This window comes from Carcharodon carcharias, chromosome 4 (assembly GCF_017639515.1).
Source record: "Carcharodon carcharias isolate sCarCar2 chromosome 4, sCarCar2.pri, whole genome shotgun sequence".
Taxonomy (NCBI): domain Eukaryota; kingdom Metazoa; phylum Chordata; class Chondrichthyes; order Lamniformes; family Lamnidae; genus Carcharodon; species Carcharodon carcharias.
The window spans coordinates 43842957-43863537 of NC_054470.1; the positions used below are offsets into that span (position 1 = coordinate 43842957).

Consider the following 20581-nt stretch of genomic DNA (forward strand, 5'->3'; position numbering starts at 1 on the left):
GACATGAACTGAAGTCACACCCAATATTCAACTATTTATATTATACAAAACATTAAAAGTGTATTTTTGCAGTGATTTACTTAGAAATATTTCAAAGGGGATGTGAGCATTGAACTTATGGAAGGTGGGGTCTCCCTCAACACAATGGCAAACATCTCCATTTCTGACCTTATGATGAAGGGAGATCATTGATAAAGCAATTGAAGATGGTTGGGCTTGGGACGCTGCCTTGAGGAATTCCTGCAGCAATACCCTGAGACTGAGATGATTGGCCTCCAACAACCACAACCATCTTCCTTTGTGCTAGGTATTACATCAGCCATTTGAGAGTTTGTAGAGAGCCCATCGCCCCCATCCATCCCCCCTCCACTCCTAATCACCCCCCCATCTCCCCCATCCCCCTCCACCCCACCCCACTTCCCACCCTATTCCCACCCCAAATCTCTTTGACTTCAATTCTACCAGGGCTTCTTGAAGCTACACTCAGTCAAATGCTGACTTGATGTCAAGGGCAGACACTCATCTCACCTCTGGAATTCAAATCTTTTGTCCATGTTTGGACCAAGACTATAATAAGTTCTGGAGTCTCGTGGTCCTGATGGATAGAACTGAGCATCGGTGAGCAGATTATTTGTGAGTAAGTGGTGCTTGATAGCATTGTCAATGACACTTTCCTCACATTGCTGATGATTGAGAGTGGGTTGATGAGAACAGATTGGATTTGTCCTGATTTTTTGTGGACAGGGCATACCTACATATGAACATACGAATTATGAACAGGAGTAAGCCATTTAGCCTCTTGAGCCTGCTCAGCCATTTGATAAGATCATGGCTGATCTGACTGCAGCCTCAACTCTACTTTCCTGCCTACCTTCAGTACCCTTTGACTCCCCTGTCAATCAAGAATTTATTTAAGTCAGTCTTAAAAATATTCAATGGCCTTGCCTCCAAATCTCTGGGGAAGAGGATTCTGCACAGTAAGGACCCTCTGAGAAAAAGAATTTCTCCGCCTGTCTGTCTTAAATGGGAGACCCCTTATTATTAAACTGTGCCCCCTAGTTCTAATCTCTCCCATAAGGGGAAACAGCCTCTCAGTATCCACCCTATCTAGCTCCCTCAGGACCTTATATGTTTCAATAAGGTCGCCTCTCATTCTTCTTAACTTCAATGGATGTAGGCCCGACGTGTCAAATCTTTCCTCATAGGATAACTCCGTCATTCCAAGAATCAGTCGAGTGAACCTTGTCTGAACTGCTTCTAATGCAATTATATCCTTTCTTAAGTAAGGAGACCAAAACTGTACACAGTGCTCCAAATGTGGTCTAGCCAATGCCCTGTACAACTGTAGCAAAACTTCCTTCTTTATTCCATTTCCCTTACAATAAACGATAATATTCCACTTGTCTTCCTAATCACTTGCTGCACCTGCATACTAAACTTTTTGTGATTCATGTACCGGGATACCCAGGTCCTTCTGTACAATAGAATTCTTCAGTCTCTCTCCATTTAAAAATATACTATTTTTCTATTCTTCCTGCCACATTATACCTCATCTGCCAAATTTTTACCCACTCACTTAACCTATCAACATCTCTTCGCACACTCCTTATGTCCTCTTCACAACTTACACTCCTACCTATCTTTGTGTCATCAGCAAATTTAACTATACATCATTCAGTCCCTTCATCCAAGCCATGAATATAGATTGTAAATAGTTGAGGCCTCAGAACTGATCCCTGTGGCATTCCAGCTAGTTACAGCTTGCCAACCCAAAAATGTCTCATATATCCCTACTCTCTGCTTCCTCTTAACTAACAAATCCTCTATTCATACTAATTTGTTACCCCTACACCATGAGTTCTTATTTTGCATAGTAACCTTGTCAAATTCCTTTTAGAAATCCAAGTACACCATCTACAGTTTCCCCTTTACCCATTTTGCTTTTTAATTCCTCAAAGAACTCTAATAAATTATTCAAGCATGATTTCCCTTTCACAAAATCATGTTGATTACAATGGGCCATAACTTCCAATTAGCGTCAGAGAGAGATGGCCTGCAAGAATTAGAAGGAATACATACATACTTACCTGCCCTTGAAAATTATGCTAACACTTCCATTTGCCGGAGCTGCTTGGGGCTTGCATCAAAAGGCTCCTCGCGGACCCCAGCAAAGTGCAGTTGAGATGGATTCAAGGAGGTCATGCACCCTTTTTTTTAACGATACTAGCAGCCGTAAAGCAGGCAAGTTTAAAGGGCTAGTGAAATCGACAGGCCAGTGAAATTGACAAGACAGGGAGAAGATAAGTGCCTAAGGTCAGTGGATAGGATTTGGGAAATCAGACAGTGGAGGGGATCGCAGGGCCGGCGGGGGTGGGGGGTTCAAGCGGTGGGTGTAGGATGGGAGGGCTTGGAGGTCAGAGGGTGGGAGAGCCAGATGTCCGTGGTCAGAGGGTCAGAGGTTGAGGAAGTGGAGGGGGTCGGGGGTTTGGAGGTCAGTCTGGGGGAGTGGGGGAAGGGTTGGTCTGGGTGTTTACAGCAATTACCCAGAAGTTAGAAGTTTTAATTCTTCTAACTTTTTCTGAGCAACCATTGATGTAACCTTGGCGGAACCATCCAAAGTTTGCGATTTAAATTGCATTTTTGGATGGTTCCCAGAATAGGGTAATTGTCCAAAGGAAGTTAGCACTTCTGGGCAATTGCTATGCAAACCTTTACCCGGGAACTTCTGAGAGGAATTCCCCAGCGCGTCTTTGGTGTAACCCCCCCCCCCAAATCTGACATTGGGGAACTCGGAATTTAGGCCATTAAGATTTTCTAGGTGCCCTGCTATAACCACCTTCCAGCATTTCCCCTATGACAAATGCTCGGCTAACTGGCCTGTAGCTTCCTGCTTTCTGTCTCCCTCCTTTCTTTAAAGAGGAGTTACATTCACTATTTTCCAATCTGATGGGACCTTTACAGAATCTAGGGAATTTTGGAAAATTAATAACAATGCAGCCACTGTGCTGGGTGTGCTTTTCTAGTGTCAAGTCACTAGGCCAATGCCTGGTGTCTCATCCAGTTTTATTCTTATTAAACATTTTCGTAGCAATTTGAAACAACGGAGTGGTTTAGTCAGCCATTTCAGAAGTCGGTTAAGAGTCAACTGCGCTGCTGTGGGTCTGGAGTCACATGTAGTTATTGTGGGGATTTGGACTCTGTACAAAACCCCAGAGTAAGAAAATTCTTGTTGAGGAATAGCCATATTGGCAAAAAGGACAATCGCTAATTTAGATTGCAAACTAACAAGGTTTATTGGCCAATAAAGATTGACACTTAACATTTCATGGCCCAATGCATAAGTTTAACACTTGTCGATTTGTCTTTCCCATAGATCCTGGGACATCTGGGGTTTTCTCTTTTTGGTTCCTTGAACCAGTCTTAGACTCATGATGCCTTTGAGATTTTAACTTAGCCAATTTAACTAGAATATACATATAATCCCTTTGCAGCTTTAAGGCTTCAACTATAGTGGGTCTTTTTCCAACCTATAGCTTCCCAGGCTATCTTAACTGCTGAAGCTTCCAGTCAACCTTAATTGCTGAACCAAAGACTTCACAGCTGCCTGCTGAGTAATCTCGCTCTCTGATGGAAACAGCTTTCTAACAAAGGCCGTGGCTTTCCCAAAATGACTAAGATTGTGCTTTACTATTGATTGTTCCTATCAAGACTTGAATGTAACAACTTATCAGCGGCTAAGTGGTTAAATGTTCTCTATTCACTCTTAAGGGATGGCAACTCTGTCTAGCTTGGACCCACTGATCTCTAATACTGGATTCTCACAGCAATCCTCAGCCCTGTGACAGTTACTTTAGTCACTAGCTAAACTGAATACTGGATTGCTACAGCAACCCCTCAGCCCGTGTCAAATACCTGTGGAGTGGCAATGTCTTACGCCAGTGCTAACCTCCTGGCAAGTGCCCTACTCCTAATTTTCTCTCCTGACAAATGCTCCCTTCCAAGTGACCTGTGACAAATGCTAACCCTTGGCAAGTGCAAAGATGTCAGTGATGCACCCCTATTGTTATACCCTCTTTGCAGGTAGCTTTCTGACATTTTTCCCCAAAGTACATGCATCTGGGTGAACACAACTAATGACTTCTAACCCAATATTTGCAACTCTTTACCAATGAGAAGAGTGGTCCTAGTGCCCCCACAACAATCTAACCTTAATTTGTATCTCTAGCTGCAAGTCCTCAGAACATCCTAGGCTCAAGATCATGCTTCTAACCAATCAGGTTTGCAGCCTCGGTGTCCCTTCTAACTGCTAAATTACAACTTTTATCTTTGGCCGGAAACCTTGGAACACCTAGTCTTCAAGCCACCTTGCTGGCCAATTAGCATTGTAGCTTTAGCTTCCCTTTACTGCAAAGCTAAACTAGCTGATGCCTAAATTGTCTTCAAGTTATATCATCCCAACATTCCAACTTTGCTTTCTGAGGCACTTATAACAGGATCTGGAGTTTCCCAGAAATCCTGCCAAATATGTTGCGTTTTGGCTGAGTTAACAGTGTCTGCTGGAAGCCTGTGTACTTGTCAATGCAATACTGGATTCAAATCATGATTGATCCAAAGGAGATGGAGTGCCATTTGAATTGGGAGTGTCAGAAAAGGAGATTGCCAGCTAAAACAGCCTGTTTGTTTCCCCTGGTCTAGCAGACAGGCCTTTTGCTGCTCCAATATTTCGCCAGAGTTGTGCAATGGACACTGCAGAAGTCCTATTACTTTGAGGTTCCTATCCTAATATGTGGTAATTGTGACAGGATCACCAACGGAGTCCCACCCTGCCACAGGACAGTGGCATATCTGCATTACTGGAATTTTTACGCTCTGCTTTACAAAGACTGGTAGTTGTTCGAGAACTATTTTGGCATAAATGCTGAGAAGCTGCATAGCTAGCTAAATAATGAAATCTGACCCTAATTATATTATTAGAAGCTGTAAACCAACAGGCACAGCTGGCATCAAAACAAAACCGGGCCACAAGATTGGAAGGGGTGCAATACATATTGAATCCCCACCATTGGTTCCACTAATTATAAATATGTTTCTTATAATAGATTGGAAAATATACCCGACTATCTTACTGCAAAACATACTTAGTCACTCAAGTGTTTATGCTATTTAAATAAAAGGATGCACCTTACTTGCTGGAATTTCAGCGAAATGACAGTTTTAAAATAGTAAAATAGAACAGAAACATTATAATTCATAGCAATAATTGAAAACATTTTCTGACGATGGTGTTGACCATCGTTCATTATCCCTGAAACAGTGGAGGTAAATGTTGAGACTGTATGTTTGATGCAGGATGTCAGTGTGCTAGTGCCTGGCTGTACAGTTGGGTGACTAAAGCATTAAGTCTTGACTGCCGAGTCAGTAAATGTAGGGAGAGTGTGAGATGAGATTTCAATATAATGTGCAAAGCTATGAATTATGATGGTAACAATGATACCCTCTATGATTAGAGTGTCATGAAGAGCCCGTTAATACAAGTTAGTTTAGGATCAGTTTAAAAATGACGATGCTTCAGGCAGACACTCAGTATAAAATTTTATTGTGGTACACATTTCGATAATATATAAAACACACTTTTACTCGTGATTTTTGGTTTTATTATGCAGTTGACTTGCCAGCTGCAAGATTAAAATGGTGCCTACATTTTAACTCCAATGAAAATACCAGTTGCAATTCCACATATTGTTACATATCTGACTACGTGCTGTGCAATTTTCCAATGCACATGTACAGTGCAGTTATAAAGTAGAGGTATATAACAAATGCATCTGTAAACTGACAAGCCCCTTCCCTTGGGGAAAAAAAAATCAAAGGTAGGAAAGACTTGATGTTCTTAAGTCCTGGATAAAGTAATGCACTGAATTAAACAGTAAAAAGCACAGATTACAAAAATAACCTCCCCAATCACCAAGAGTGCAGAACACTTTTAAAGCACAATTTCCTTCCCTCCTTTCATGCAATAATTAATTAACAGCTTTTTAGCAATTGCTCTGCAGTTATAAATGTTCAAAAAATCTTGCACAGTTCTTGCATTTAGTGCTGCAAATCCTGTAAACTATTAAAATTTACATGAAACCAATTTCACCAGAAAACTAACAAATCTCTATACAAATCTTAACAGCACATAAATGTCACACTTCTGGATTTCCTACACTTGTCAATACAAAAGAATGCTGATGGTCACCTTCAGTAATGTCATGTCAAATACAAATCTGTAAATTTGTTCAAATTTTTGCATGACAAGGTTATCATATATTTTAAAAGTAACACAGCAGAACCCTGATGGGAGCACTACTAATTTGCTGAGAAATGTTATATTACATAAAAGGTTGGATTGGTACATTGTAAGGTTGAATGGGACCATGTGTACTTGTCTAAATCCCACCGTGTTTTACAATAATTTGGTAAGTCAAAAGTGTCTTCAGAACTGATCTATAAATTATCTCTGGTTGAGAGATTTAGCCATATCCTCCTCCTCCAGAAAGGTGAACAAGTGAAGGTTGAACAGGTAGCGTTACATGATTGCACACAGCTATCATGGCAAGCCCTTCCACCTTGTGTTTTCTTTCTAGTTCCAACCAAAATTAAGTATGCTACTAGCACATTTAAAACGGGTTGATCACATAGACAATAAACAATTTTTAAACCTAAAATTAAGTTGATTAGCAATATTTCTTCAGCTACTTCCATCTTAATATCAAACAGAATCAATAACTTAGGGAATAACACATCCACGCCAATGTCAATGAGGGTAACTGTTTTTCTAAATATGCGACAAACACAAAAACAGCCAAATTCTCTCACAGCAGATATGAAAAATAGTTTTATAGTATAATTAGCAAAGTTGGTAATTTTAAATAGTCAATACATTTTAGCTCCTTATACAAAGTTAAACCTTTACATCACATTCTCATTTAAATATGAATTTACCAACCAATTCCTTTAGGAACTTGCCTACAGCTCATTACTTTTAGGCACACAGTTGTTATGAATGTTGCAAAAAATACATTTATTATTACAAAATGAAGAGAAAATTCTGGATAAGAAACTGTAAGACAGAAAGATTTCTGGCCCTTAGTTGACCACACTTTGAAACAATCATTTTTTTGCACTTATTTGCAACACAAATGTACTCAAGTTCATTAGTACAATTTCCATAATTTTAACAAAATATGTAAAAAGGTTGAGTTCATTTACTGTAGTTGGTAATCCTTATTTTCAGCAGATATTGATCTGTTTCTGCACATTCTGCAAGTACAGTCCTTTAGGGTATAATGTCCCTGTGCGATTTCTGGTCCACAAAGATCATAAATATCACAAAATCCTAGTGAAGGATGCATTCCGAGGCTTCCTGGATTAATGCTGCTGCCCTGTCCAACTCTTCCTCTGTTAATTCTATAGTAACCACCACCCGCACACTAAGAATCCAATTAAAAAGCTATGTTATTTACATTGTCATTACAATGGGTTCACTTGTCTACAGGAGTCAATTCTAATAGTATAAACAATTGTAAATTATCTGTAACAAAAGTGTTCTACAGGCTATTCCTTTTAGTTATGTATAAAATAGGATTGTATACTCCAGTTTTTTGCTTTATTTAAACGCTTGGGATACCAAACCTTAAACTTAGATCCACGAATATGATTCGAAACCAATAAATAAACCAGTAGCGGAGGAGCCTCAGCCTTTGCAATTGTCCAACAGATTTGAAATGTTTGTAACCTGTATGGATGAAAGTGGGGGCTGCAGGGTGGATGAGCAAACTGGCAATGGCACCAGGGTACAGGATGCTATTCAAGCAGGGGAGTGAATACAAATGTAGTGATAGTATGGGGCAGTATGGTATAGTCGGGGATAGTTAGTTCTCTGCGGCCGGGTGTAAGAGTCTAGAAGGCTGTGTTGCCTGCCTAGTGCCAGGGTTCAGGGTCTCTGTTCTGGGCTGGAGGGAAACTTACAGTGGGAGGGGAAGGATCCAGTGGTCGTGGTCCACACAGGTACTAATGATATAAATAGGACTAGGAAAGAGGCTCTGCTTAGGAAGTATGAGCAGCTTAGGGCTAAATTAAAGCATAACCTCAAAAAGGTAATAATTTCTAGATTATTACCTGAGCCAAGAGCAAATTGGTGTTGGGTAAATAAGATCAGGGAGTTGAATGAGTGGCTCAAAGATTGGTGTGGGAGAAATGGGTATCAATTCATGAGACGCTGGCACCAGTATTGGGGAAAGTAGGAGCTGTACAGTTGGGACGGACTTCACCCAAACCTTGGGTAACACAAAATAGGAGAGCTACAGTAACTAGGGCATGTCCATGGATGTTATTTATGTGGACTTACCTCATAAGAAACCATTAACTAAGGATGAAGCTCATGGAATTGAAAACAAATTGTGACTTGGTTAGGAATTTGGCTGAACAGGAGGTGGCAAGAGAGTAGTGATAATTGGTAACAACTCTAATGGTCAGGATGTAACTAGTGGTTTTTCATAGTAATTGGTGTTGAAGTCTCAATCATTCACTGAAATTATTAACTTAAGAGGATAAGTGAGAGAAAGAGAGAGAGATGTATCAAAGTTTACCAAGGATATAAGTATAGATAGTACTGCAAGAACTGTAGATGGGAGCATAAAATTACAAAGAGATATTAATTCATGGGCAGAAATATGGCAAATGGATTTCAATGTAAGCAAGTGTGAACTCATCTGCTTTGGACCAATGAAGGCTAAATTAAGTACTTTCTAAATGGTGTAAAGCTAGAAATAATGGTGGTCTAAACAGACTTGTCCACATACAGAAAATAATCAAAAAGGCTAATGGAATGCTGAGCTTTATCTTTGGAGGGCTAGGACAAAAGAAGATAGAACTTATGCCACAGCTATACAAAGCACTGATTAGACCAAACCTGGAGTAGTGTATTCAGTTCTGGGCACCACACTTTGGAAGAATTGAAGGCAGAGCAGAATGCTACCTAGACTCCAAGTATTAAAATATGAGGAGAGGTTACACAGCTAGGGTTATAATCCCTGGAATTTAGAAAGCTAATGGGTGATGTGATAGAAGCTTTCAAGATATTAAAGGGAAACAGATAGGGAGACACTATTTCTGCTAATTGGGGAGTTGAGAAGGGGGGCAGGGGGGAAACAAGCCTGGCTCTAATATTTAGGCTTTCAGGAGTGAAGTTCAAAATACTTCTCCAGCAAAGGGTAGAAGTGTGCAACTCTGATCCGCAGATGGCAACTGATGCTAGATTGTTTTATTAACTTTAAATCTGAAACTGATAGATTTTTGTTAACTAAAGGTATTGAAGGGTATGGAGAGAAGCAGGTATGTGGAGTTAGGTTACAAATCAGCCATGACATCACTGAATGGTAGAATAGGCGAGAGGGGCTACATGGCCTATTCCTGTACCTTTGAACTATACCAAGCAAGGACTCAGTGCCTGGAGTGGAGAGAAACAGATGGGAAAAATAATCCTCAGGAAGTCAGTCCATAAAAATGTCGGTGCTGGAAGAGGTCATTAATGACAACAGGTTTTACGGGATCAAATATAGCCTTTAGCTTCTACATTGAAATAGATGGAGTGGGATAGATTGGTTTTACCATAGATCGTTCTTTAATTAAAAAATTTCCTTTACTGCAAATGAAACAAAACTAGCACAGGAATGAAAGAGAACAAGGACAAAAATTGCAGGAACCTAAGTTAATGGCAACCAATGCTGAGAAAACTAGTCAGAAAAATAGCGATCATCTTTACAATGGCTTGGATTTTGTGGTGGCAATACTGCACTGAAACTAACAGCAAATTTTGGAGGCCACGCATGCACAGAATAACATGAAAGCCTAGAAGGTGATTCCATGCTCCTTCAGAGGGTTACTGTTCAACCAGATTGCAATTAATAGGGAAATATAGAATTGACCAGAACTTCCATTCTTCTGTAAAAGCAAAAAACTGTGGATGCTGGAAATCCAAAACAAAATAAAAATTCCTGGAAAAACTCAGCAGGTCTGGCAGCATCTGTGGAGAGGAGCATAGTTAATGTTTCGAGTCCGCATGACTCTTCAATAGAACTAAGGAAAAATAGAAAAGGGGTGAAATATAAGCTGGTTTAGGGGGGTTGCTGGGATAAGAAGAGCTGGATAGAGGGCCAGTGATAGGTGGAGATAACCAAAAGATGTCACAGACAAAAAGACAAAGAGGTGTTGAAGGTGGTGATATTATCTAAAGCAATGTGCTAATTAAGGGTAGAAAGCAGGACGAGCAAGGTACAGATAGCCCTAGCAGGGGTGGGGTGGGGTGAAGGAATCCATAAAGGCTAAAAGGTAGAGATAAAACAATGGATGGAAATACATTTAAAAATAATGGAAATAGGTGGGAAAAGAAAAATCTATATAAATTATTGGAAAAAACAAAAAGGAGGGGGAAAATCGGAAAGTGGGTGGGGATGGAGGAGAGAGTTCATGATCTAAAATTGTTGAACTCAATATTTAGTCTGGAAGGTTGTAAAGTGCCTAGTTGGAAGATGAGGTGCTGTTCCTCCAGTTTGCATTGAGCTTCACTGGAACAATGCAGCAAGCCAAGGACAGACATGTGGGCATGAGAGCAGGGTGGAGTGTTGAAATGGCAAGCGACAGGGAGGTCTGGGTCATGCTTGCGGACAGACAAAAGGTGTTCTGCAAAGCAGTCACCTAGTCTGCGTTTGGTCTCTCCAATGTAGAGGAAACCACATTGGGAGCCACGAATGCAGTAAACTAAGTTGAGGGAAGTGTAAGTGAAATGCTGCTTCACTTGAAAGAAGCGTTTGGGCCCTTGGACGGTGGGGAGAGGGGAAGTGAAGGGGCAGGTGTTGCATCTTCTGCTTTTGCATGGGAAGGTGTCGTGGGAGGGGGTTGAGGTGTAGGGGGTGATGGAGGAGTGGACCAGGGTGTCACGGGGGAGCACATTCCTTTAGATAATATCACCACCTTCATCACCTCTTTGTCCTTTTGTCTGTGACATCTTTTGGTTATCTCCACCTATCACTGGCCCTCTATCCAGCTCTTCTTGTCTCAACAACAACCCCCCCCCCCAATCAGCTTATATTTCACCCTTTTTCTATTTCTCCTTAGTTCTGTTGAAGAGTCATGCGGACTCGAAATGTTAACTGTGCTCCTCTCCACAGATGCTGCCAGACCTGCTGAGTTTTTCCAGGTATTTTTGTTTTTGTTTCCAATCTTCTGTGGTTAGTGCCACTTAAAAAACCCTTGAAAAAGTTACACCATTTTGAATGAAGTGTAATTGGGTTTTTAACAGCATGCAAACTTCATAATTACTGCTAAACACCTTAATTGAGCCTGAAAAGCCCATTTTATATTTCTGGTTTGTCAAATTTTTCCATTAAGATTAAAAAATTATATTTTTATTTTATTTTTAAAAAGATCTTTATTTTCGCTTCTTTCTTTATCCAATTGTTACCATTTAATTTGCTATCTGAAAATCAAGTGCTTTTAATTTCTTAGTCTGTGTGTAAATACTTCAATGTGATTGCTTATCTGCTTGTTGATGCCACTGCTGCTGCATGACAAGAGATTCACTTGATCTGGTGTCAGATTTAAACTGCCATTCACACCAGAGGATGTCTGGGCAGCTTTCTTGCTTCGCCACTGACCACAAAATCCAGCCTATTACAACTATTATATAAAAACGAGCAACATTTACCTTGGTGGAGGCAAAATCTTTTCTTCCTTGTCCAAGTAGCGTGCTTGAGTTAATGCAATCCCTCGATTCATGCACTGTTAAAACATATCACAATTAAAACAAAGTAGCTTAAAAAAGCATAACATGTAGTGTAAATATCAACTGCTTCATTCTACATCCTTATAGGATTTAAGTTATAAGTAGTATTTTATTAAAGTTTGCCACACATGCATTAATATAAATTGATTCCAAAAGTTGTGTGCAAATCAAGCACAAATTCACAACACAATTTTGTCAATTGTTAATTCTGAACTGTGAAGAGCATACATATATAAATACAATTTTCAAACAGTAATTTAATCTTTGATAAATATTAATTACCCTTCTGGTCATCTGAATTCAAGCACTGCCTTTCAGTCATACCTAGATATCTGTCGCATGTACTGCGCAAGTCAACTTCACAGTCCCAAACATTTTACTGTGATCAGCCTTCACTACTAAACTCTGTCAACAGATTTACAATTTTGGAAGGGGGTGAAAACAGCAAACCTATTTCATGTTTATTACAAAATTTAAATGGTATAAAATAAATATACACCAGAGCATGCTGTGCAATCTTTTTCACAATAGTTAACTGAGATTAATAAGAGCACTTTGTGTCAGGTTCAGTGTTTAACCATTCAAAACATTTGTGCATTGCTGCTTTAAAAAAAACTTACATAATCAACAATTTCCTGAAGTAGCTTAACATCATTTTCTCGTGATCCTCTGCTCCTTGCCAGCTGCAGATGAATGGCTGGAGAAAATGGCTCTCCCACAACCTTCAGACCTGAGATGCTGTAATGTAAAAATATAAAATCAAAAGAAATTTCAGCATAATTCTATTCTATAGTCTTCTAAAATTATGAAGGATGTAGAGTCATAACAGAAGAGCTGCTAAGCATATTATTTTTTCAATTTAACTTTAAATGGCTCACAATATTATAGTTCACTTGGCTCAGTTAGTCAAACTCCTGTAATGGAGTTAGAAGGCCACGAGTTTAAGCCCCATGCATCAGGACCTGGGTTTCTAATCGAGACCGACACTCCAGAACAGAACCAATGTTGGCCTATTCAGGTAAATATTGAAGTCCCCGTGACATAGCTCAAAGAGCAGAGCTCTTCTGGTATCATGGCCAATATTCTTCCCTCAACTAACATTTGTAGTTTTTTTTTAAAAACAAAGCTACAAATATCAGTCCATAAAATCACACCAGTTAGTTTAATATAAATTCTCCCTTTGTGGCATGATCAAGTGCTGCGTCTATCATAGTATCTACAATGCAAAATAGGCTTAATGTTCACATAAGAAAACAACAATTTGTTTCAAATTATTGAGGTAAAGTGATAATTAAAAATAAACATAATTATATAATAGATTTGCTGAAAGCTTTAGATATGCTAGCCAGTAGTTAAACAGTTACAAAGTTCAATTTCACACTACTTTAACACACAAGTACTTACCCCTGCAATGCACAATGAATTCGTTGACATTTTTGTTTTAATAATCTGAAAATATCTGCAAAACAGTTTAAACATTTGTATTTTGTTATGTTAACAGATGTAACTTAAATTGCAGATTCATACCTAATTGTTAAATGCTTACAAAAATTCACTCATTCAGCAATTGTTAGGCCATAAATAGTGCTTTTACTCCAAAGCATTTAAGACCTATGAATAGAAATCAACTCACTACCACTTTCTCAAGGGCAATTAGAGATGAGCAATAAAAACACAGCCCATGAACAAATTTTTAAAAAAATCATTCTGACTTCAAGTCTGGCATTATATTGAGAATTTTTTTTTAATATTAAAAATGCCAAAGTTTTTTTCATGGCATTTGGAAAGCAATTACTGCTGTCAACACAGTTAATACCAAAGCTTTGCCTAGCTGAAACCAAGCACTTGGGGACACATATGCATTGCACTACGATGGCTCTTAAGTTTGACTTCACCCTTTCTGTAGAGATAAAATCAGTTTACAGTTGCTATTTCCTTTTGGGATTATAAATTAAATGTAATCGTGGACGGGATTATGCTGATCTGTGATGTATTACTTTGGTGCCCGGACAAGCAAAGCCATATGAGACTAAATTAGCTCATATTAAATCAAAGTTAGTAATTTCAATACCTGGATCGTCTTCCATAATGTTGAGAGCCTCAATGGCAGCAGAAGCAAGCATTGGTGGTAAAGATGCTGAGAAACAATAACCTTGTCCAGAAAGCCGCTTAAGGGAAGAATATAAAAATGCATTAATTGAAATGAATCTTTATGAAAGCTTACCTCAAGGATATGATGTTTAGGATTTCAAATAAACCAACTTATTGTTTTCAAATTAACTGATGAAACAATTGCATTAAAACAAGAGATTATAAAATGAACAAAGGCAAGAATTTGGGGTTCTTTATATAATGTAAATCATCAGTTTGAGCAATAGTGACAAATCTATAAGTCAACTGGTTTAATAGAGGATCATTCCCAGAGCAGATTCATTTGGGAAAAATAAGTGATTTTTAAAAATCTAGTAGGGACATGTTTCTATCTATAATGGTGATCTTTTAATTCAATGAAGTAATTTAAAAACTTCATACTTTCCTTTGTTTCTGAATTTTTATCCCCATTGGGAAGTTTTCCTTTCACAGGTGCCAGTTACTTTCTGCTAATTCACCAATGATTATGTATGTACCTCAACAGTGATGCTGGTGGGGTATCTGATTGTGAGATCAGATCTGGTGGTGGTGGGGGGGCGGAAATAGACAATTTAATGTGTAAACTTAAAAGGAGACCTACCTGGTGATCAATAACAAATGATCTTCCACAGCAAAATCCTCCAATGGAAGCCAATGAGTTCTCCATATTTGCACTTATAAGGTCTATGTCATTAATCTATTATTTGAATGGAGAGGAAGAGGATTATCAAATTTTTGCCTCAAGATGGAAGCATCTATTAAAAACAGCATATGGTTGCATCATTCAGAGGGCATTGATACTAAGTGATTGCACTGCCAACAAAATTTCACATCCTGTGTCACCTGCAAAGTACCTGGTTTTGATTCCCCATGTGCAAAACCATGGGAGAGGATTAGTTACTTAGGAAACCGAAAATACAACATTCAAAACTACCTGCTGCGCATTTTATATTTATGTAACATCTTACATCTCAGAAGCACAAACTTTACCATGCACCCCCACATGCCAGGGTTTGGGTGTTGCTGGCAACCAGGATTTATTGGCTTTCCATCGGTAAGTATTGGCTCTTCTCTAGTTGTTTCATATTCCTTAATGACTCTGTGTTGGGGCCACAACTTTTTAGCATATTAGTTAACTTAGATGATAGAATAGAAAGCCACATATCCAAATTTGCTGATGACACAGAGATGGCAAAGTAAACAGTGTAGATGGAAGCAAGGCCCGGAGAGTGGGGGTGCACAAGGTGCAAAATATTGGGTCCGGGGCTCAATTCTCAGCTTTTGCTTTCCCAGTGCTGTCTCTCTGCACAGGTAGCAGACAGCCATGTCTACAAGCCACACTGAATCCATGTCACAGCTCTGAAAGCTGGCTGCTGTCCCTAATGCGATGGAGCTTCTGGACACAGCATGCCAACTGGCTGCCTCCAGGGAGATCAATCAGGGAGGCGCATCATTGCCAGTGCATCCTCCTCTCCGGGCCCTGGAAAACACACTTGCTGTGTGCAGAACGCCCAAGCATCTCAGATGAAGAGGATGCAGCTCTGGAACAGCATGGACCAATGTTGCAATGATGTGGATGAAGTGGGTACATGAAAATTGCATGAGCTCCTCCTCGATCTTCCCCTCCACTTCCCGTGTGACCAGGACTTGGTAGTCTGTCTCTCTCTCTCGCTCTGCTTCTTAAGCAACAAGGCAAAAAAAAGTTTTATAGTTAGCTCAGCTGCTTGGCAGGTTTTGATGGTCATTTTTAAAATGATCAATTATCACTCATGTTTTAAAATGACCAATTTATTGCCTTGACATTTAATTTTTTTTTGCTCAGCAAGTTGTTTATGTTTTCTTCATCTTTTTAAAATTCATGTTAATGCTGTGCCAAACCAGATCTCAAGCAGCTGCTGCTGGGTTTTCTGTTGAAGGGGAATGAAAGGCTCACAAGAAGTCTGATCGATTTTGAAGGTTGGCAAAATGGGCTATTTTTGGTCCAATAGAAATGGGAGTGTTGGAAATGCGCAGAATGCCTGGCAGCATCTGTGCAAAGACAAACTGAGGTCAGTGACCTTTTGTCAGAATTCACCAATTCATGGGCTTCAAGCGTTGAGTATGTTTCTCTCTCCACTGCCTGGCTTGCTGAGTATTTCCAGCATTTTCTGTTTATGTTTCAGGTTTCCAGCATCTGCAGTACTTTTCTCTCCTATTATATGCTCCAGTGTAGTTAGTTTCAATTTAAAATGAGAAAATATTTATCAGTCAATGCAAAGCGTAATTATTCTATTAACAAAGTCCACTATGTGGATAGAAACAGCACATTATTGCGGGTGAATTAAATGGTGCGACCTTCCTGGAAGGTTTTGCAATTTTTAAATTTGGAAGTGAAACCAGGAGTCATATGCCAATCAAATATGTCACTGTTAGTTCAAGATATTCTAATTTGTACATTCGATACTATTTGCTGTGCTTGAGAGGTTCAAGTGTTTTGGATGTTGAACAAAGCCAGGTCTAATGAAGTGGCGCAGGTTGCATAATATGAATCACCAAGTTGTGTGTAATTATCTGACAAAGTTGAGGTTATAAAGTGCATCATACTGAAACCTGCACTTTCAATTGGTTTTATAATTAGAGGCAGAGAGTACAAAAGTCAAGAAATTTTGCCAAACCCAAATAAAATAGTGTGGCTCCACTGTAACTAGGGTTCCCAATTCTGGGCATCCAAAGGATGTGAAGGCTTTGTGGAGGGTTCAGAAGAGATTTACTAGAGGGATGAGGAATTAGACAAGCTGGAGTTGTTCTCCTTACAGCAAAGAAGTCAGAGGGGATTTGATGAGGTGTATAAAATTATGAAGGGTTAGATAGAATAAATAGAAAATGTTTCCAATGGCTGAAGGATCTATCATCAGATGGTCCAGATTTAACTTCATTTAAGTTAACTGGCAAAAGAACCAGAGCTGACAAGAGGAAAACCTTTTACGGGAAGAATGATTAGGAGTTGGAATGCATTCCCTCACTGATATTGTGGTGGATACAGATTAAAATTAGAGTTTAAAAAGAAACTGGATAAAAACGAGGAGGAAAAAAAAAATAGGGAACAGTAGGTGGTTGGGTTTGGGGTGGGGGGGGGTGATGTGGTAAGAACAACTGGATTTCTCTTCGAAAGAATTGGCATGGACTCGATGGCTGAATGGTCTCCTTCGGTGTTGCACTATTCTATAGGACCCCAAAGCACATTGCGAAGGTGCTTGACAGAAGCTGTCAAGGTAAAGGGGGGAAATAAGGGGCCCAGAAACAGGAGAAGAACCAGGGCTCATAATTTTTCTCTATGGCCCTGGATGGAAGCATAAAATTACAAAGAGATACTGAAAAAGTGAATGGGCAAAACTATGGCAAATGGACTTCAATAGAAGCAAATGTGGGGTCATCTACTTTGGAGCTCAATAGAATGGAACAGCATATTTTCTAAATGGAAACACGTTTGAAACAGTGGAGGTCCAAAGAGACTTGGGGATCTAGATACAAAGGTCATTAAAATGTCATGAACAGGTACAACAAATCATAAAAGGTTGGCCTTTATTTCTAGAATACTAGAAGACAAAGGATAGAAGTCATGCTTCAACTATACAAAGCCCTGGTTAGACCACTTCTGAAGTACTGAGAGCAGCTTTGGGCATCGCACCTTCGGAAGGATATATTTGGCCTTGGAGGAAATGCAGCATAAATTTACTGGAATGGCACCTGGACTCCAAAGATTAAGCTATGAGGAGAGATTACACAAACTAAGGTTGTATCCCCTTGGTTACAGATCAGCCAAGGTCTAATTGAATGGCAGAACAGGCTGCAGAGGCCGAAAGGTTTACACATATATTCAGGAATATGTGGACAGAGTTGGAGAATGGGACTAATTGGATAGCTCTTTCAAACAGTTACCACAGACACACACTGGTCCAAATGGCATTGTTTTTGCTGTAAGATTACATGATATATAGGATAGAGAGGAAGGTTTTCTTGGCAAACCAATTCGTTTTTTATGACAATCTTACTGCTTCACTGTCACTTTAGCTGATACCTGCTTTTTATTTCCAGGTTTTTTTCCAAAAACTGAATTCAAATTATCAAACTGTCAAGGTGAATTTGAAGTCACACTATTTGGTACACAGCTTTGGATTACTAGTCCAGTAGCATAGCCATAATGTTACTGTAGCAATGCAATCAGTGTTCTGCAAATCTATTTGCCTACAGGATGCAAGAAAGAAGAACTTACATTCACACCAAAATGTTCAGTTACACCTCGCCCATGCTCTCCTAGAACGCCAAAAGATAAACTTTCTTCCAAGAATATCCGCACTTTGTATTTATATTTTAGTTTTACCTGCAAAGTAAGATATATAAACTAATTTTAGAACATTCAAAAGTTTTAAGAATACCAGAATGCACTAATACTTCCGGTTTCTGTCATTACAGTGGTTATAGGCTGAATTTTCCCGTCGGTGAGTGGGGCCCACTCACCAACGCGTAAAGTGACATGCAGTGACATTGGGCGTGCATCCCAACGTCACTACTCGTCATTTAGACTGTCAGTTCAGCGGGCGCGCATCCGCACACCCGACTGTCAAAGGCCTATTAAGGCCATCAATAAACTAATTGAAGTTGTTAAGAATGCTGCCAATCCAACCTTGAGGTTGGCGGGCAGGTGAAGAGCCCAGGCAGCCTTCGCATTTTTCACGAAACCTCAACCACGGTTGGGATGAGGTTTCATGAAGGGTTTGTTAATTAAATGAAAAATTTTGAAAAAATTAATGGACGTGTCCCAGCTCATATGACAGTTTCACATGAGGAGACATGTCCTTAAAATTTTTTTCCACCTTTATTAAACTTTCTGCAACTTAAACTAATCTCCATGCCTCAGGGAGGTTTCTGCGCTCTTTCACATACATGTGTGAAAGAGCGCAGGTCCCGACTCAGAGATTTCCACCCCCCCGCCCCCACCCCGCCCAAACAGGGAGCACACAGCGCTTCCAGGTGTGCGTCACGCTGGATGGGCCTTAATTGGTCCGCCCACGTAAAACGGCAGCACACACCTGATTGGGGGTACTGATCAGATTTGCGCTTGTTCCCACCCGCCCCTGCACAACACCACCAACCCCCCCCACCCCCCCAGCCCCCCCACAAATGGGGGGAAAATTCTTCCCTATATTTCCACCCTCACAGACTAGCTATCCTTTCTTTGAATTGAAGGAAATACAGGTGGTTATTTTTTTCTCTTCCCTTACCAGTTCTGGGAGTGGACAAATGTATCCGGTATTCATGTACAATCCTTCCACTAAAAGAAATCGTCGGGTTACACGTGCTTTGCGAGGATTCTTGAAAAAATAATTTGAAATGCATTTTGAAAATATATACAGCTAACAGGTGGAACACACTTTAAACAAACTACTCTTGTTATTTTATTTGGGTACAACAAGGTTAACTGCATCTTACTTTCTGGTCCTCAAGTTCCTGTTCTTTCAGTAGCCGTTCCAGGTCATCCATATCATTGTGTTTAAAATATTTTATGCTGCTACGTGAAGCTTGCAAACCTTTTTGAATGGCAAAGCATGCAGCTTCATCCCTGTAAAATAATTTAAACCACCTAAATACAAGTCCTCTTATGATGCAGGAAGTTTCACCACAAATATCCCTTTCAAAGTAACAAATTGAGCACCAATTTTTTCTGTCAACTTTATTTAATAAGATCCTGAAAAAAGGTAGCCTGTGGCAGCAAGGTATGGTAGCCATGTGTCTGTGGGGGCATGACAACTGAGCCTGATCTCTATCCTTACATGATGTTCAGCTATGCATTGTTCCCAAAGGAGGGTAATTAGTAGCAGGATTTCCCACTCTCTAAATCAAAGGCACTAAAAAATCTGTAGTTCCCTGTCATCTTTGCTGAGATCAGTTAATTATGTACCATGAGGATTGAATCTGATGCTTTCTTGGTCCATACTGCTAAACAACTCATCACAATAACCATTAAGTTAATTTTGTCACGCTTTTAATGGTTTAATTCAAACAACCTGACCAATGACATCAGGCAGAATTGGCTTGGAGAGATTGCCACTGAGTAAGGAAGCAAGTTAATAAGACCACTGAAGTGTTTTGGGTTAATGACTTGCTGTGTCATGTTGATTCAGATTTCTCATAAAATTCAGACTCAAAGATAGAATAGCTCCATTAGACCGAATGTCTCACCGCAATAACCAGTCTGTCAGGTGGATGAAGATGATTCAATTTTCGAACAGTACACAATCAACTGATCTTGGCCAGGATGATGGCAAGGGAACTACAGATTTTTCAGTGCCCTTAATTTAAAGAATAGGAAATCCTGCTACTGATGGCCCTCCAGAAACCTCTGGGGAACTTCACATAGGTGAACATCAGGCTCAGTTGTCATGTCACCACAGACACATGGCTACCACACCTTGCTGTCTTATCAGACTAGTTGCCCATCCCAAAACGCTGTTTATAAAAATACAATTTTGAAGGTATCACCTTTAATATTTCAAGAGAGGAGTTACCAAACAAAATGAAATAACGTGTGATATATTCTGCCACTTTCCCATACATTACTTGAGGTTAGGAAAATTAAACAAAGTA

At 39.7% G+C, this 20581-nt stretch overlaps 1 protein-coding gene across 2 annotated transcripts in view; it reads right to left on the minus strand.

The window, feature by feature from the left end:
• Nucleotides 1-5579: 5579 nt before the first annotated feature.
• sptlc1 (serine palmitoyltransferase, long chain base subunit 1) overlaps nt 5580-20581 on the minus strand; it is a 51533-nt gene continuing 36531 nt past the window's right edge. For both annotated transcript variants that reach the window (XM_041186262.1, XM_041186263.1), the window contains exons 8-16: nt 19427-19556; nt 19219-19308; nt 18210-18317; nt 14559-14654; nt 13899-13995; nt 13232-13286; nt 12448-12565; nt 11750-11823; nt 5580-7475 (exon numbers count right to left, since the gene is read on the minus strand). In XM_041186262.1, the coding sequence (XP_041042196.1) occupies nt 7382-7475; nt 11750-11823; nt 12448-12565; nt 13232-13286; nt 13899-13995; nt 14559-14654; nt 18210-18317; nt 19219-19308; nt 19427-19556 (862 nt within the window). In that variant the 3' untranslated portion in view covers nt 5580-7381. The remainder of the gene's footprint in view (nt 7476-11749; nt 11824-12447; nt 12566-13231; nt 13287-13898; nt 13996-14558; nt 14655-18209; nt 18318-19218; nt 19309-19426; nt 19557-20581) is intronic.